The sequence below is a fragment of the Nesoenas mayeri genome (genome assembly GCF_963082525.1).
Source record: "Nesoenas mayeri genome assembly, chromosome: 6".
In the NCBI taxonomy this organism is placed as follows: Eukaryota; Metazoa; Chordata; class Aves; order Columbiformes; family Columbidae; genus Nesoenas; species Nesoenas mayeri.
Genome location: NC_137545.1, coordinates 16442807 through 16461329, shown reverse-complemented (window position 1 = coordinate 16461329; position 18523 = coordinate 16442807). Strand labels below are relative to the sequence as shown.

At 42.6% G+C, this 18523-nt stretch overlaps 1 protein-coding gene across 1 annotated transcript in view; it reads right to left on the bottom strand.

Moving 5' to 3' along the window:
* The window catches only part of TMEFF2 (transmembrane protein with EGF like and two follistatin like domains 2), a gene marked incomplete at both ends in the record, with an annotated part of 125578 nt that overhangs the window by 13562 nt on the left and 93493 nt on the right, over nt 1-18523 (bottom strand). The window contains 2 exons of the mRNA XM_080347056.1: nt 16175-16234; nt 17876-18024. Of these exons, the coding sequence (XP_080203182.1) occupies nt 16175-16234; nt 17876-18024 (209 nt within the window). The remainder of the gene's footprint in view (nt 1-16174; nt 16235-17875; nt 18025-18523) is intronic.

The window sequence follows — 18523 nt, the reverse complement described above, 5'->3', positions numbered from 1 at the left end:
TCATTTGTTTTTCCATTGGCCATATTCCACCTGTATTCACTGGCACAGATGCTACCAGGTAGCTGCTGCACTACAAAGTAAAATACAACCCCAAAATAGCACGGAGATACAAGTACACACCAGCACCAATTGCTCATGCGTCTGAACACGAAAGCCCGGCAATATTAGCCAGGCTGAAAAAGAAAATAAATGCCATGTGGGCTAAAGTCTTGCTTCAAACCAGCGTTTTCTCAGTGTTCAAGTGCTGACAGGAGAATTGCATCCACTGACCCCTACCCAGGCTGTTGGTAAAAGTAGTGGTTGCTGCTGCTCAAAGCAGATGCTGCTCAAGTGCCTTCACACTTGAATTGGGGACATCAAGAGGTGACACACCAACGTCTTCCTTCAGCAGCTTCACGAGGCGGTTCATGGCTGCCTGTAAATGGCACCTGCCTGCTTCCCCATGTCATCTCTGTGTTAGCTCTCACCAAGTCACTGGATATGAGGAAAAATTTCTTCCTGGAAAGGGTTGTTGGGCACTGGAACAGGCTCTCCAGGGCAGTGGTGGAGTCACCATTCTTGGAGGGGTTTAACAGATGCAGGGATGAGGTTCTTAGGGACATGGTTTAGTGCTAGAGTTAGGTTATGGTTGGACTCAATTTTGAGCATGTCTTCCAAGCAAAATGTTTCAATAATTCTATCATTTTTGTGGATAAACCTCCCAGATGGAGCTCTTTCAGACCACTGCAGCAGGGGCTGGTCTCCAGGCCTGTAATCATTGCTATGGATGTGATTTAATGATGCAGGGCCCTATCATGGATTTATTAAAGCCCTGGGTAAAGGGGCCCTTAGAGTGTGTGCTTCCTCCTTTTGTGCCAGGATTGAATAAATCTGCGTTAACCCCATTCCTAGAATAGATTAAAACCCTCTTTGTGCTAACTCAGCTAGTCTTTGTTTTCGGCATGCCGCTGACGTTCCCTTCACTCAGATCTCCCTGTCTAAGAGATTCGCCACTGGCCCCATCGGAGCAGTTCCTTCCCCTTCAGAAACCAGCCATGTGAAGCAGTAAAGTCACAGTTTTTTTCTCCTTGCATATGTTTCCTTAGGCAGCTCATGACAGGGCCCTTAGAGAATGAGTTAACCTTATTATTATTGTAATTCTGCGTTGAAAAAAAAATATTGGTGTCAGTTTAGAGATTAGTGAGGTTTCTGGCAGTAAGGCTGTGCGCCCGAAGGCAGAGGGGCGATGCTGTATCCATCACCCACGGCAAGAGCAGAGCGGGTGGCATCCCTCCACGGGAAATTCCTCCCACTGGCTCGACGTCCCTCCCATCCATCTCTTCTTGAGCTATTTCTTAGTGCCAATGCTAGACGTGGCCAAAAGTGGAGAGTGGGCACCAGACCAATGCTCCTTTCTGTGTCCTCCCCTCTGAAAAAGTAGTTTTGAGAGTTGCAATTTACTCTTTAATACCAGATTAAACAGCGATGGAAATACCGTCCCAGTATGTGGATGCTGGCAGCAGCAGATGTTCCTTTATGTGACCAAATCGTGTCTTCAGAGCAAGCAGGCAGGGATGGACGAAACGAGGCTAAAAGGCATGCTGACATCGGACGCATATCTACGTTTGGGGCACATCATCCCCACTGCCCAGCCCCACCCAGCGTGTACACACACACAACCAAACAGCAGCTGATCACAACTTCCACCCAGCCACACACAATGTTAGTTAAGTTAGTTAAGTGGTGATTAAGGAACAAAACTCCCTGAACTTGACTGAGTGGTGTCCTGCTGTTTCTGCTTTGTGTGCTACTATGCAATTTCTATGGCAAAGCAGCCTTGCTAGTGCAGCACTCCGAGAGTGGCTTATTTATATGTAGATGCAGCTATATGACATTTCCAAATGCCATACATTTGCATATGAAGGTTCCACTTCTTTTTTTCCACTTCTTCGAGTAAACAGAGTCTGCTGTGCCTCCAAAGCAGTGCTTTCACTCAGTTGGAGCTTTCTGACAACCATATTCCTTAAGAAGCTTAAAAAACCCTGAAACACCTCATTTTCATGACTTGGCAACCTTAGCTATCAATGGTGTCTATGGGTAGGTCTTTTAATTTATAGCTGTACCTTTGATACCAAAACAAGCACAGAGAGCAAAACTGCAAGACCTTAAGATTTCATATGAAATGGCTACAGATAATCTGCAATAAAAATCAATATTTGCAAATGGGCCTCAGACGTATGACGGAAGCCTGTGGTCATCCTAAAAAAGGCTGTGGGTCACATTCATTATAGTTATGAAGATGGTATTGATTTTTGTCACTGCTCTTTCACTTGAAAACAAGAGCTGCTGGGGAGCTCCAAAACTGCAAACCTAACACAAAACCACAACCTTATGTAATGCTGGGAGAGCCAAATGGACATTATATATTCAGCTTTCTTGTCAAAGAAAGATAAGGCTGAAGCAGATGGTATGTGGGCAAAGTTTCAACCTGAATACATTGCCTTCTAAAAACCAACAGTGCTAAGGAAAACATCCCAATTTTGTGGCACGAGGCAGACAAACATGTTACCTGCACATCAAAGAGCCGCCCAACGCGGAGCCTCAAGGAACCTGTCACGGAGGAGCTGGAAGAACTTCCTGTTGGCAACGTGTGTATGGAAAAACAATCTCAACACCTCTCACATACGTATTATAAGTTACATATAAAACACAGATTGAGCCCTGTCTTCATACACATTTGTGCTGGGATGCGCAGTCACAGGGGTAAGGTGAAGGCAGCAGTCTTTCGGCCCCATCTCCGCCTGCTGTTGGGGACTGAAACACGCACTTCCCGATGGTGACAACAGGTGCAACAATTGCCAGGGGTCACCTTTAACCATCACTGTGGTCTTAGCTTATGGAGCTTCACCCATCTGCCTCTGCATTTCTAAAGGACTTCAATCTCCTCCCCCATCTCCTTGTAGATAGCATCAAATATGACAAATGGGATGAGGTGCCAGAAAGCTGATAAATACTTTTGATATGGCCCTAAAAATAGGGAAATTTGTACCCTTCTGATGCTTTTCTGAGAGTAGATGGATATGCATGACCTAAGTTTTAAGACAGGTGTCAAGAATATTAATGTTGTGGAGGAAGCAAGAGCGCATTGCTCGCATGGCCCGGGGGGACAGTCTCATGACTAACGATGTCTCCCGTCTCCTGGCCACAGGCTGATGGAAGAAAATGATAGACCCGGTAAGAGTTACAGACAACAATTTTGATACAGATTTGTTCTGGAGACCTAGCAAAACAGGGCACTGTAGTGCCCTAAGTTGCGGCCTCGCAATTGCCGCCAGGCTAACTCACGCTCAAGCCTGGGGTGCTTCTGGGGTACACTCTGTAAATTTAATTTAGGATTTCCAAACTTCGAAAATGGGGGAGTCAAACTCTTTTTTTTTTCCCCTCTCCCCTCCAATTCCTGCAATAATGTAGATTCCAAAGGTCTCCACACATGCAGTCCCGGTGTCCTGAAGCGACTTCCTCTTTGGCACCTACACAGCTGGCTGGCAGGAATTTAAGTACTGATGCTACTAGTGGCCCTTCCAATTTCTAAGGACTACATTGATAAAAATCACTTTTAAGCAATTTAACTGTGGATTAAGAAAGCATGCTTCCATGTTTGTAGGGAGATGCACTTATCATTGGTATTCAACTGACTGTATTCAGAGGAACACACACATCTTCTGTAACACGAAGCTGCGTTTTCCATCAATCCTCGCCCTGTCTCTTCAGTGATGTGAGTGGCTTTTACTGGCAGAAAGATTGAGCAGGAGATCAATGAGACAAAACAGGAGCTTCGTTTGAGAAATTGCTGCAAGTAAAAGTGCACCCTAAACCAATTACAGGCTACCCCCTAATTTCCAATCGGAACTCTGGGTCTGAATGGATTGTTTTCCGCAGAGATCAATGGATCGCAAGAAGTAGTATTTGGAAAGGTCTCCGATTTATTTTTATGCCTGCCAGCACGACATTACGAGAATTTACTTTTTGTTTGCACATTTCAAACAAACTCAAAAAACTACAAGTGAAAGCGAGTATAAATCACAAAATTGTCAAAGCAGTTTGACGGGAGGTACAGAGACAGAAAGGTTACCCCGGTACATGACAGCGCGGACAAGCATGGCAGGGACGGCATTTTGGCCACAAGGCGTTTCCTTCAGCCCTTCTGACAAACTGAAGGTTTCACAGCCCTAGTTTTGCACTAATTTTATATTCAGTTTTGATTACTAAAAGCAGTCTCTTTTTTTAGGGGGGGGCAGTGCACGTCAGTAAGGTGCTGCCAAGCTGGAGTGTGACACCTATTTGGCTCTCTTCCCTCCTTTCTTTTTTCCCAAGTGGCATCTGTGCTTGTAAGAACACACTGCCTGAGAGAACTCATCCAGGAAACTGAAGAAAGAGCTGCAGGATTTGGGGGAGGCATGTGTAAGAAAACAGGAGACTGAAATAAAAATACCTAACTGCTATATATGGTATTTTGAATGCTTCCTGAATCCCATGCCTGGCAAATCCCTTGTGCAAATCTTAGTTATTTTAGTTGCCAGAACATGACCCTGAATGGCCTGTGACTGCTCAAGAGATATGCCTGTTTTTGGCTAAAAGCACATTTTCAGCCATGCTTTTCACTGCTTTTGTTTGGGTTATTCAGAAAAGTAAATACATTTTATTGGCATGTTGCAAAACTATGATCACTCATCTGTACAAAGCAAAGCACTACAGCTTCTGACGGATGAATCCTGCTCAGTTTGCCTCTATTTTTACTCACCTGGCTCCCCTGAGTGCTGCACTGTAAAATTGTGATGGTAATGGGTCCACACAGTCTACAACTTTGCTTTCTGTATATGCCCAGTTCTATTGTTAAAACCTTTTGTGGTTGCTCAGAGGATCAGTTTTTAGCAGACTATACACTAGAAATTCCTACTCAGTAATGAGGAGCTCAGTATGTTTCCCTTCCCATGCCTGAAGCTGGAAGGACATCTCTTACTATTCCCAGTTTTAAGTATTGGAAAAAATGGTAAAAGCCATATAAAATGCCACTGCAGCAAAACCTGCTGTATTCTTTTACCTAATTACCAAAGATATGCTTTGATTCCCATCTGTCATGAAACTGTGTGACAGCAGGACAGAGCCAAAACCTCTGCATGCTCTTGGTTTTGCAACAAAAGGGTCCAATCTTGCCATACAAATTCAATTTTTTTGTATATTGCTTAAATGCCAAAGGTCTATCAGGCAATATCTGGTCTCACCCATTATTGTCTTCTAGAAGCACCACACAAATGAGCTGTAGAGATGGCATTTGTGTAAATACAGGGTTTGGTGTTGTATCCCAGCGCTCACTCCTAGAGCTGATATGGAGAAGCTGAATGGAAAAGGGCAACTTTTGGAAATGGAAAATTTACTAAGAATAAAAATGGATGAAAAAGCTGTACAGAGAAATCACTAAGCCATCAGCGAGGCCAGAATTTTACCTACTGCCTCTTTAAATCTTACTCACTCTTATAACAGTATTTTAAACCAAACAGCTGACATCCTTCTGCCCAGCCAAGGCCCTTTAAATCACTGAAATGCAGGATGGAAAAAATCCGCAGTGCCAGATGTGTCTAAAAACAGTCACAGTTCTTGTTGAGGCAATCGGCAGAGGAAAATGTTTAGCATACATTACGCCTGACAAAACACTAATAGTTTATCAGTTTTGATATTATAGACTAATAACGAGCCCTTCCATGGCTACTTGATTTGCAGAGCACAGGCTAGGCTTCTGCTATTTGATTTTAGAACAGGCTTTTTATTTAATCCTTTCCCATCCTAGCTAGATGAAAGTACACTTCCATTACTAAATGAAATTGTAAATTAAATACCCCAGGGAGGGGATGTTTTTGACGTACACCTGACAGAGCTTTAAACCACTGAAAAAATAAAAGAGGGAGATTAAAACCATAGGGAGTTGGTCTTTTGTGGTGGTGGTGGTTTTTTTTCCTCCTGAAAAGTATTTTGCCATTATGTAATGCTGATAACACTCTGAAACACGCTGCCACTGGTTCTGCAACAGCACATTTCATCTACAGCTGTTGTACTTACGGGAAGAGAGTTTCACACTAACTTAACGCTCGTGGATACATGGTAAGATGACAGTCCAAGTATGTAAAAAGTCACCGCACTAAGGAGGGAAATGCTGTGGTTCAAACTTGAATAATTAAAACCCTTCTGCTTACTCAGTGGTACCGATGTGTGCCTGGCTGGGTTCTCCCCAGTGCAGAGAAATGCTCCTATGGACAGAGGTATGGGAGAACATGTAGCTGATATTCAAACTGCTGCACCTTCCACAGCATTTCCTATCTCCTATAAACCATTTCCATTTTTTGCCTAAGTAACAAACTTCTGTCACTTGTGGTTTCAATATCTCAATACACTAAATTTTAAGAAATATAAAAAGAACAGTTATATTGTATTGCTCGAACAATCAGTGCGAGATGTGGGTTTTAGCAGATGTGTTGAATGAAAAGAAGTGGAACCATCAGCAAAGTGAAACTGATGTGGCAAGATATTTAGCTGTCTTTACTCAAATTTATTAAACTAGGCAAAAATTGCTACTTGGCTGCATGTGGTCCAGTTCTGAAGGTCTATTAAAAATTAATATACCAGCTCCTTCTTTTCTTCCCCAACTGTATTTCTTTTCATTCTACCAGATGCATTTATACTTCCCAAGTCTAGGGGAAAGCCTTTGTTATCTTAAGGCTCAGGTTACCATTTCACATGTCTAAATGATCAAATTATCTTGTGTTTGTATTGTAATTTGACATGATGATACTCCTTCTAGAAAAGATGATGTTTTAGTCAGTTCTAAGCAGCAACTTTCCTTACCATACAACTTATTTATTATAACTGTCATATGCTTTCATCTCATGATATTTAGATATCTAACGTTTCATAGAGAATGCCAAAACATCCCACGAAACAAAATTCTTAAGAAATTCAGTTCTATGAATATTTCAAAATAGTTTTTTTTTTTTTACATTTCAGACTAGATCAAACACAAATATTTAAATGTTGATGTTTCCTGAAAATGGAGAGTCTAGCATGTCATTATAACTTTAACTCTCAAATCATTGGGAAGGCTCTCCAATTCCTAACAGCAAATTTACAGAAACTAGTCCTAAAATAGAGCTGTCAGGCATAAAAATACACTGTAGTACTCCATAATATCCATTAACTAATTCAATCTAGTGCTGTAGATGGCAAACAGCTGCTGTGCACCATCTTGAACAGCAGCCTTCAAGGATGGCTCTTGAGCTAATCAAAGCGCCTGGAGCCCGAAGAACAGTGGAACCTCCTCCCCAAATCCAGACAACAGGGTTCATTTTCCCACCCTGTTCCTTAAGGAAGATTGACAGACTCTAGTCTCAAATACTTTTTTCACTGTCCTTTCTTGCAGGTGGATTAAGAAGGGAAAGAAGAAGTTATCAAAAGGGAAATGACTTCGCCAAGATGTTAAAACATGAAAGACAGTTGGTATCTACCATCTTCCTGGCACGTGTCCTACAGAAGAATTAGGCTGCAGGTTTTTTCTAGACCCTGAAGGGAGAAGAATTGAAGCCTCTCCGTGACTTCTGATGTGAAGTGGGTTTGGGGCTGTCTGCAGTAAATTTAAGTACAGACCCCTGAAAGCCACTTTGTGGCCGGACTCTTCCTGCATTGCCAGATGGGGTTAATATAGAGCCCTGTTATTTAAGGCTGATATATCTCAAAGGAGGGGCCTGCAAGTGGAGGGTATCTCATCTAAGTAATGGCAAAGACAGAGGTGTCACAGTGTGATTCGGTCAGATATAAAACGACCTTTTTTTGATAACTGCAAGTCCTTTCACCTATGCTCTTCGGGGCCAAGTGTTACGGTGCAAATGCTCAAGGTAGCCAAACAGTGGTTGTAGATCATGTTGCTGGATCTTCATTTCCGTAAACTTCTGAAAACAAAGGCTGGGAGAAACAAATTCTCTGAGTCCCTTTAACTAGAGCATAACAACTAGCATGACCGCAAACCACAAAAGTGTATTTTGCTGAGGGTCCCTTCCTGCATTCATTTTTTCCTGGGTACCCCTTGCCATTAGAGGTCCAGTTTAGAAAGAAGGTATCTGATTAAAGACAACTTGAGAAATCGGAGACAATTGAAGTTGTGTTGAGTTTTAGGGATCACGTTTTTAGCTGTGAGAAGGAAAGTGTCTTCTTTTTTCTGCAAGCTCTGCCTCCCTTTGAGCTTATTCATTCTTCTGATCAAAACACAGACACTGAGTGGAGGACAAAAAGATCAGTGGGTACTGAAAGGCTCAGATTTGCTCAGGAAGATGGATTTCCGTGCTCCAAATAAGACAAAACGTGTAAATGATACATGTGTTCATGGACTGGGACACAAAATGGAAGAATCTGTAGGAACGCCTACATGAACTTAGGTCTGCTCATCTCTATTTCACATACAATTTCTGTTTTTATCCATAACCTTTATGAGAACAAAATGTTACAGAATACTGCTTACATGATGCTATAAAGGAAAAAACAACCAGTAAGGTACACAGTCTTGGGGAAGGCAGAAGAAGTGGGAGCCAGTGTTTGGAGCACAGTTCTGATGTAAACCCCAGATCGAAAAATATCCTTGCACTGCAAACTCCACCCTTACCCCAAATCTTGACACCTGAATTCATTTCTAGGACTTAAATACTTGAGGGGTGCTGCCAAGAGTAACACAGCCTGGTCCGATTTTTGTATATGCTAGGCTGCCCATGTCAATATTTCTGGGCAAATCAAATAGCATTCTTTATAATGTCTACTCACAACATTACTGAATCTGCTTACTATGGGAAGAAAGCACAAATGAATTCTGCAACTTTTGATTCCCATTCATTAGTGACTAAATTAAGGGCTAAGCTTTAAAGGCAACAAATCAAAATGCTCTTTTTCCTTGAGCTGCATCATTCTAGGTAAAGAGATGCCTAGCAGTTCACCTGAGACCTAATTTAAGTTTTAATGCTAACAATTACAGGTTCCATGAGCATGACACTGGGAAATGGTAAGTAATGAAAAGGCACAATTTCCCTCATTATAAAACCACAAGGAAACAGAAATCCCCAAAACAAGGCACATTTTTACCAACCCTACCATATGCGATTCCAAGTTAAAGGAGAACTCTCATAAAAAGTGAGGTATTCTCTTGAGGCTGGCAGATTAAATGAGCAATATTTCTCTCCCCTTATTGCTTGTTTTTAACATCTTCATAAGCCTGTTTTCATTTTGCATGCTCCTCAGGAAAAGGCTGTTAGGAGAAAGTGCTGTTAAATCACATGGCGTGGCGCTCTGGAGTGCTACAGCATCCTTCCTGGCTCCTGTTTGTGAGGCTCCTATGGGACCTCTGTCTCAGTGTCCATCTCCTCTACCAAAGAAAATTACATATATTTTAGGAAGATGGAGCCTATCAGGATCCTAAGATACATTTCAGAATGTTCTGTAGAAGAAAAACATTGAGGGTAGACTACGCTGCATTAATGCCCCTGTTTTTCATATTTTAGAAATAAAATGTCTGGTCCTCCTGATGACACGGAAAAATGCTGCAGTGGGACTGCTGCACTCCATCTTTCTAAAACCAGAATTTAAATTTCAAAAAAGAAGCTGCTGCAATTTTGCATTTAAAAAAGCATCTGGGACAAGTAAAAGTTTGGGGGCCAAGTGAGTATTTGGGGCTGACACTGCTGGCTACTCAGATTTTAGTTCAGAAGTAGCTGACAGTAAAACTTATTAACCTACCAGCTGGCCTCTATCTCTATTTTTTTACATTTTCTTCTGGCCATCCAGAAAAATTTATTGCCAGTAAGGATTGCCGGGCATTGGAACAGGCTGCCCAGGGCAGTGGTGGAGTCACCATCCCTGGAGGGGTTTAAAAGACATGCAGATGAGGTTCTTAGGGACATGGGTTAGAGGTGGACTTGGCAGCGTAAAGTTAACTGTTGGACTCAATGATCTTGAGGGTGTTTTCCAACCAAAATGATTGTATGATTGTAACAGTGGAGGAGCTGCAAGGCAGCAGAAGGGCTGGAGAACAGCGCGCTATCAGAATTTGGTGATGGATTTCTCACCTTTGGAAATCACTCAGAAGAATCCCAGAATAAGAATAGTTTTTTTAATTTGTGTTTTATAGTACTCCACTAATTAAACTAAGCTACACATAACTACTATTCATGAGTAAACACTATACTATTTGCCATGATGGTATATTTGAGCTTGATTCTGGAAACCTCCAGGTCCCACGCAATGAGCTGAGACATTTCCTGTATTTTATGTTTTGAAAACATTTCTGTCAGGAGTGCCCAGGTTAGGTAGGCAAAACAAGACCAAAATGCCTTCTCCACCTGTCTTTATGAGGAAATTATTTTACAAGTGGAGACCAACTCTCTTCTTACATGATCTTGAATTTATGTGCTCCAGACCTCAGCCATTTGTTGTCATCTATGTTTCCGAACAATCAGACATCTTAAAGGACATCCAGGCATTTGAGGCACCATATGGTCACATGTCCTGAAGGGAGATGCCCTCATTGCTTTCCTCGAGTCACAAGCCAAAATAACATAGATTGTATGGCCTGAAATACAATCTACACTTTTTTCTTCTTTGTTTTTTAGAGCTCATCTGCCATTTTTTGTGGACTTTTACTGTGTGTAAAACTAAAAAGTATTTTCATAAAATCTTGCTATTGTAAATGCGACTAACAATTGCAGTAACATTTAAAAGCTTCACAATTTTTAAGAAATGCATCAATGGTATTATTCTCACACTCCCAAACACCAGGAGTGTGTGTGATCCCAGGCGGAGGCCCCAGCTAGGCAGCATTCATGCTGCCACAGAGCTGTCAAAATATTAAAATGTGGGGTTATTTTCCATTTTTAAGTGATTTGATGGAAAAGCAGGAACACTTCCTAAGTAATCTATTTGTGTAGTGTGACAACCTCTGACTTGGAGTCTGCGAGATTGAAAGCCAAGCAAATCTGCATGTGCAGGGATGCAATTTTTCCAGCATTATTACAAAAGCTGCAGATGAGAGATGGTTTCTCTCTAGCTGTAATGGATGCACGGTGCTCAGCTCTGTGCCTCACTTGCAAATTCCATTAAGAAGAAAGGAAAGCCTGGTTCACAAAGGCAGAGCAAAACTGCATGATAGTTTATATCCCGTAGCTAAGCTCTGGGGCTTTATTATTTGCACCAGTTTAGGAAATGGCTGACATGGTAGTAGACATAAAATTTAATTTAAAGGGACAATGGCAAGTGGTTTACACTCAAAACTTAACCTATTTTTAAAATGTTATAATCATAGAATAGTTCGGGTTGGAAGGGACCTTCAGAGGTCATCTAATGTAACCCCATCCATAATCCAGAGAAGGAATCTAGCCTGAAGTTCTCATATTTTATTCCTGGGAGAAAAAACCCCCAACCACTCACTGTCTATAGGAATCCAGTGCTGCTGTTCTGATTCCTGGCTGCTCTCCAGGCCCATTACAGACACTGAAGACAACTGTGACTGAATTTGGTGGGCTTTGTATTGAGCCCATGAAGAACAGGATGCATCACACCCTGGTGCTTCTCCCCTGGGCTGGGTCACGGCACCGCAGCCAGTTCTCCATGTTTGCTTTGATAGGCACAGCTTGTTATCCCGCTCAAAGGGATTAGAAACTAATGATGCAGAGTGGCAGGTTTTGGTAAAGTTTTAGGATAGTTTTCTCAAACATAAACATTATGTTGTATTTATTTTGGAGTCAAAGACTCTCAGGCTTTTGAGAGACTCTTTGAAGAGTCCAAGACTCTTCTTTATCCTTGGAGCGAGGAATCTGCAGTGGCTCCCCTGGCCCTCATCCCACAGCCCTGGCCCAGACAAGGGAAGATGATGTGTTGACACAGATGGATTTTGCCCTTTTTTGGTGGAGCATTCCGTTTGCTTGGGCAGCGCAACCATCTGCTGGATTACTCGCCCGAGCACCTCCGGTAGTGCCAGCAAGGCCCCGGTGCCAGAATGCGATCTGAAAAAGATCCAAGACTGTCACGTAGATTTGAAATCCCACGGGAAGCCAGCGGGAAGAGCAGGGAACAGAGCAGCCATGAGCAGACGTGCAGCATTTTGTGCTCGTTAGTGTTTCCCGAGCACAGTAAGAGCATCAGCAAGAGGGTCCCTGGACTAGTCAAGACCACAGAAGCCACCACCCAACCCAAGGGAGGGTTTACTGCCATTGAGGAACCCAAAAATACATCTCAAACTGACCATTTACAGATGTGCGTTTTTCACCAAAAGAGACTATTTGGGTTGAAAATGCCACCTTCCCCTCTCCATCAGCTTCACTGCTGGGACTTGATCTAATCAATGCTCATATAGGGAGGTTTGTCTGGCCTGGAAAATGATCTTATTGAATAGGTCTATGAAATTTGTCAGTGTCTTCGCTGACAATTTTCATGAATACATAACATTGAAATATGGCTCATCCATACGGACTTATTCTTTATAGTGCTCAAAATGGTTTGAAAAAAAATCTCTGTAATTCGATAATGAGAAAGGATAAAATCAGTTAGGAGGATAATTGCTAATATCCAGATCTTAAGAAGGGAATATAAATATTGAAGAATAAAAATAAATAGGCAAATGAATAAAAAGGATGAAAACTCCTTGATTGCCTAGACTCTAAATGCAAAAAAGCCACTGAAACAGCCAACTTCTTTATGCATATAATGGGGAAATTCAAGAAAACATCAATCACAGGACTTTCAGCTCAGACACTACATTCCAAAACATACATTACACTTAAAAAGGCCTAAAATGCTCTCTCATGGCAATTGCAAGACAAAGTGTATTTCTATTGGATTTGAGGGAAAAATCCCACCCATTCATTTATTGACCAAAACCAAATCTTATTTCACAAACTTGATCAACGTCAACAATTTGCCATTTGTTCAACAGAGTGAAAATCACCCTCCCCAAGTCTGATAAATACTTTGGGGCTTCAGCAAAATGAGAGGCCAGAATTGCAGAGAGACACAAACGCCTGTAGATGCAACTATTGCAAGAGAAGACTGGTGAACCTGGAGAGGTGGACACCATCAGAGAAGGGCCACCTACTGCTTGTTCTCCCCATGTTTGCTTTGCTGAAAAATGGGATGCCGCTTTTTGGGTGTCTCTAACATTAGTCAGAGTAAAGTAAGAGCCCTTAAAAAAACAAGCCAATGTAAACTTAATGCAAGGATTTATGCTCCAAAGGAACGAGCACTCTCAGTTTTGCAAAGGGAAAGATTTCTGTGTGTTATTTGCAAGGATCAACGGGCTTGAAAGAACAGGAGGGAGCAAAGACACTGATTGAACAGACGGTTTGAATAGCTCGATATGAAAAAAATCAGCTGGGTGTTGAGACTCGTGGTTGTTGGCAAAGCTGCTGCCTTCCTGGGATCCCACATGGAGCATGTGGGGGTGTTTATGGAAAATCCCACACCGCTCAGCTACCTCAGTCTCTGCAAACAGCATTTGGCACTGCCGCGTTAGCATAATTGACAACATCAATTATGCCCACTACTATTTTCTCCCCTGGGAAAGTCAGTCCTTACAAGTAAGTGTTTTAAAAAGCCTGTAGTGCTCGTGGTCTCGGCGATTTTTAGTGCTGTTAAATGGTAGAGAACAAAGGTATTCTCTGGAAAGGCACAGGCTCAGGGAAATTGCTTCAGAGGAACAACGGTCGAGGAACTGCAGCTTATTCACACAAGGCTTCCCATGGTCAGGGCAGCATTTCCCTTCTCAGGAGATAGGAAGGTGGGGAAAAAAGTAGCACATACCACATTCCTATAATAGCCACCATCAAATGTTTCTGCACTTGAAAGAACGTGAGAGTGGCAGGGAGCTTCCTGCCTGGCAAACGCTGAAGCCCCAACATTCGTTGAGGCTCAGTTTTGTACTTCTGTCTTTTCACCAACTATTTCCAAAAGACTAGAGCTGTTACAGCTTTTTGATACAGCCATCCCTTTCCCCTAGGGCAGGGGTGTCAAACTCATTTTCACTGGGGGTCACATCAGCCTTGCAGTTCCCTTCAAAGGGTCAAATGTAATTTTAGGACTGTATAAATGTAGGAGTAGGGGCCCTCTCTCCTCTACACAGGCCTCAGTTACGTCTTGCTGGACCATCCCTTCCCCCACTTCTTCTAACCTCTCAGAGACCCGTCTCTATTATGAACTCTTCTTCTGTATGGTAGCTCTGCCCAAATCTGCCCAGTAACCCAGTTTCCTCCTGTGTTCCGTTCCTGACTGCCAAGTCCTGTCCCATCCCTGCAGACATCCCAGGCCAGGCTGGATGGGGCTCTGAGCAACCTGGTCTGGATGAAGATGTCCCTGCTCATGGCAGAGGTGGCACTGGATGAGCTCTGAAGGTCCCTTCCAACCCCAACTATTCTATGATACTATGAGCATACTTTGCTGCAATCAATTATCTTCTACCCACAATCTCTCCTGTCAAGTGTGTACTGAACTATCATCTCTCTCCTAAGCAAGAGCTGTTTTCTTCCTGCTTCCCACTTGAGCTGAAGGTGCTTTCCATGCCCTTTTTCCTCCATGACCCATGACTTGGTTTTCTCTTGTCATCGCTCCGATCTCCTCCTCCCTAATCCTCAACCTGCCTTTCCTCCCTTCTTGTCACAACTCAGTTGCTTCATGCTTAAATGCGCTGTCTCCTCTCGAGCTGATGCGGGTCACTGCCATCCTAAAGCTATAGCACCAGCCAGCAGCAGAGCAGGACAGGTTGCACCACATTAATATAAAAGGGGCTGTAGGCCTTCATCTTGCTTTGAGGATGCCCAGGCATCCTTAAAATAAATAATTTTGGCCTACCTGGTGCTTTTTGCAGCCTGCCACATGATACAACCTCAACCTTTCCAGCCTTTTAAGAAAACTGCTGCCTCCCAGAAAAAAGCTAAGAGTAATCAAGGATTTGGGGCAAAGAGACTTCACCCGTGGAAGGGCTCTTTGGCAGTAGGAAATATCTGGACCATGGCTCACCTTTGATCTTTTGGAAATTAATTCCAGTGTTTACTTTCCATTGAAATTTCTAACCTCGCTGCTTCGTGCCACAGCCACCACCAACACCTCGCAACTCCTCTGTCTCACCGAGGCATCACTTATTCATAGCTCTGAGTTTTAATCACCACGCACTATTTTTAAGTAGGAACAGAACAATCACTTCTAATGCCTGGGGGACTCTATTAACACAGGGCCGTCAGGCACAAAGCGCCCTCACAAGAGATGACCCGCTGAATTAACTGATGTCAGAGGACTCTCCCCGTAATAAATGTTAAGACCTGTGAAACCATCAGCTGGATTTCACCTAAATCATTCAGTGAGCAGGTAAACCCAGCTATTTGCACCTACTATCTCTAAACACTTTCAAAACACACAAAAACAATCACAAACTGAAGCAGTGAATGCATCACCCCACTCATTTTCACAATACCTTCCCAAAGGTTGGAATTCTCAGTGCAAGCTGTGAATATTTGCATGCACGTGCACGCACGCACACACATTCAATTTCTAAATCAATTCTCCCAGGCAAAGGGTGTAAAAAATAACTCCCAAACCTCACTAGTATTTACATGTTTTTAATTTCAAATGCCATATAAGGCTATTCAGCCATTATATTTTACTGTAGCTTCTAAATAAACTAAAACCATTTATCACTTTAAAAAAATATTTTAAGAACCATATTAACTTCATAGTTAAACACCGACAGATGATATTATCTATTACGGCAACATTTCATGTTCTGTGCTATGCTCTGGATTTTCACTTTCTTGAACCTGTATGTTGTGACAAAGGTATGCATAATCCACTGCACTGATTCAAGAGTTTTCAATCATGTCTGCTAATTTTCACTGTCAGAACAGGTGTTTTATGGTCAGAATGTCTATACATTGACAAAAATGGAAGAAGACCATCTATTAAGAAGAAAGAGTTTTTAGCAAAAGAAAGAGTAATGAGAAGACAGCATTTTCTCAAAGTAAACTGAGAGAACCATACTAGAAGATGAGGACACCTCACCTTAGCGAATGGAGGAGAAAAGAGACTTACGCAGTTCCTGCGAATTGAGATTCTCACAGAATAGGAGCCGTACCTGCATAATCTGTCCGTGCGTAATGCCCATCTTCCGATTTTGTAGTGGTTGTAGTGTTATCTGTGTGAAAAGAAATAGGCAGAATTATTTAGGAAGCCTGTACTTGATACAGACTGTGCCCAGGCAAACGGAGCTTTGCTTGCACGCCCGGCATCGCTGCTGGCTGCAACACTCCCCTGGGCCTGCCAGGTGAAAACAGCAGGATCTGGCTTTTTGGAACAGAACATGAAACATCTTCCATTAAGAGAACACATTTTTTTTTTCCCCTAACAATATGTGATAACAGATTGCAGCTGGGATAAATATATCAGTATGAAGCAGGAGTTGTCATTTCTGCTCTATTTGGAGTAATTGGGGAGTTTTAATATGTACCCTGAAATGAACTGCCACGTAGGGTAGTTAACTTTAAAAAATATAGGAAGAAACTAGAATGTGCTTAACACACCTGTATAGTATGGCCTTGTAAATGAATGTACTGAGAATTTATAGGTCAGAAGCTAAGGGGGAAAAAAGCTATTAAGAGTCTGAGCCTCAGCAGAGACTTTATTTACGGGAGCTATTTAAAGGCAAATTTTCTTAATTTTTATTTTAGAAGAAAATAGAGTTTTTAAAGTCAACTTAAAGGTTATCAGCGATGTAGCAGCCCATGAGCTGGGCACAGAGAAGGAAGGTATTGTGAAGAAACACAGAGAATCTCGAACTGCTACTGGCAATGTGTCCTTCCAGGCACCTTTGGTGGCTCGTGGGCCCAGCACAGGTCACAGGAGAAACAAGCAGCAGCACATCTTTGGGAACATGTCTGTGGCCTCCTGAGATTGCTTTGTGCTGCTTCAGTTAAGGGAGCAACAGAGGATCCATCCTGGGTGGCAAAAGGTATCTGAGGGGCTCTCTCCTACTGTCCTCCTCCAGAGCTCCGGGCAAAAACTGTGTCCAGTTTTGGGCTTTCCAGGTAAGGACAAGGAATTACTGGAGAAAGTCCCGTGGAGAGCTACAAAGATGATGAGGCATCTGGAGCACCCTTCTTATGAGGAAAGACTGAGAGAGCTGGGTCTGTTCGGCCTGGAGAGGAGAAGGCTGAGAGGGGATCTTATTTATGCTGCTAAATATCTCAGTGGTGGATGTCAATGGGATGGGACCAGACTCTTTTCAGTGGTGCCCAACGATAGGATAATGCGAACGGGCACAGACTGAAGCACAGGAGGTTCCATCTGAATATGAGGAGAAATTTCTTTACCTTGAGGGTGCCAGAGCCCTGGAACAGGCTGCCCAGAGAGGCTGTGGAGTCTCCTTCTCTGGAGACATTCAAACCCACCTGGACACATTCCTGTGCAATCTGCTCTGGTGAAGCTGCTTTAGCAGGTGGGTTGGACTGGATGATCTCCAGAGGTCACTCCAACCCATATCATTCTGTCATCCTGTGAAACTGGGTGCCTGATTTTGGCACTGGTGAAGGGTTGGACAGTCCCCATGTCCTGCAGGGTGTGGGAAGGGTTACACACACCATCCATCACGCCTTGCTTGGCATCGGTACCATAGAGGTCTCTGCCCCTCCTGCAACCTCTGCTCTACAATATAAATTGCAGAAGTCTAATGGAAATGTAAGAAGTGCCAAATAAGAAGCCAGTCCTGGTTCTTTTTTTTTTTTTCTCACGAGCAAAAATTGAAAACATTCTTTGAAATGAGTTTTGTTATGAGAGTTACCTTGACATCGACCCAAAGACATGACTTCAATTTTCTCCTGTTTCTGGCATGATGCCTCTTTGATTTGACATGCATTATCATAAGATTTCCCATCGGAAGCACAAAGAGGATTGAAGTTGGTTTGAGAACAGTCAATGTTGCACACACACCTGAAATGATAAAGAAAGAGGAAAAAGAAGAGTCTAATATGAGAAAGTTTTCTCATGACATCATAAATACATCTCAGAAATAAAAGTGTTTGTATTTTTCTGACTGCACAATGCAAATCAACAGAATGAAAGTGGAACGTTCTGTCAAGAGGTCATTTGTGTTTCTGGATGGAAATGAAATGCTGGGAGAGAGAAGAGATGCAGAAAAGCGAAAGCAAAAGGAAAGATAAAAAAGACTGTTATGCACAGAAAACTATGCCACAGCATTACCACTTGCAATTTCTTGTAAATCAAGGAAGACTCAAGCAGATATGCAGATAATTCAAGCTGCTGTGCTCCCTTGCAATTAAAGAAGCCACAATATTCACCTCTGTTGAGGCGTTGCCTATTGTATGTAACACCACAAAACTGTGGTTTTTTATTGATTTATGATTTAATTCTGACTATAATTATGGCATCTATAGGCACTCTGATCATAACAGAAGACATGATGCTGAAG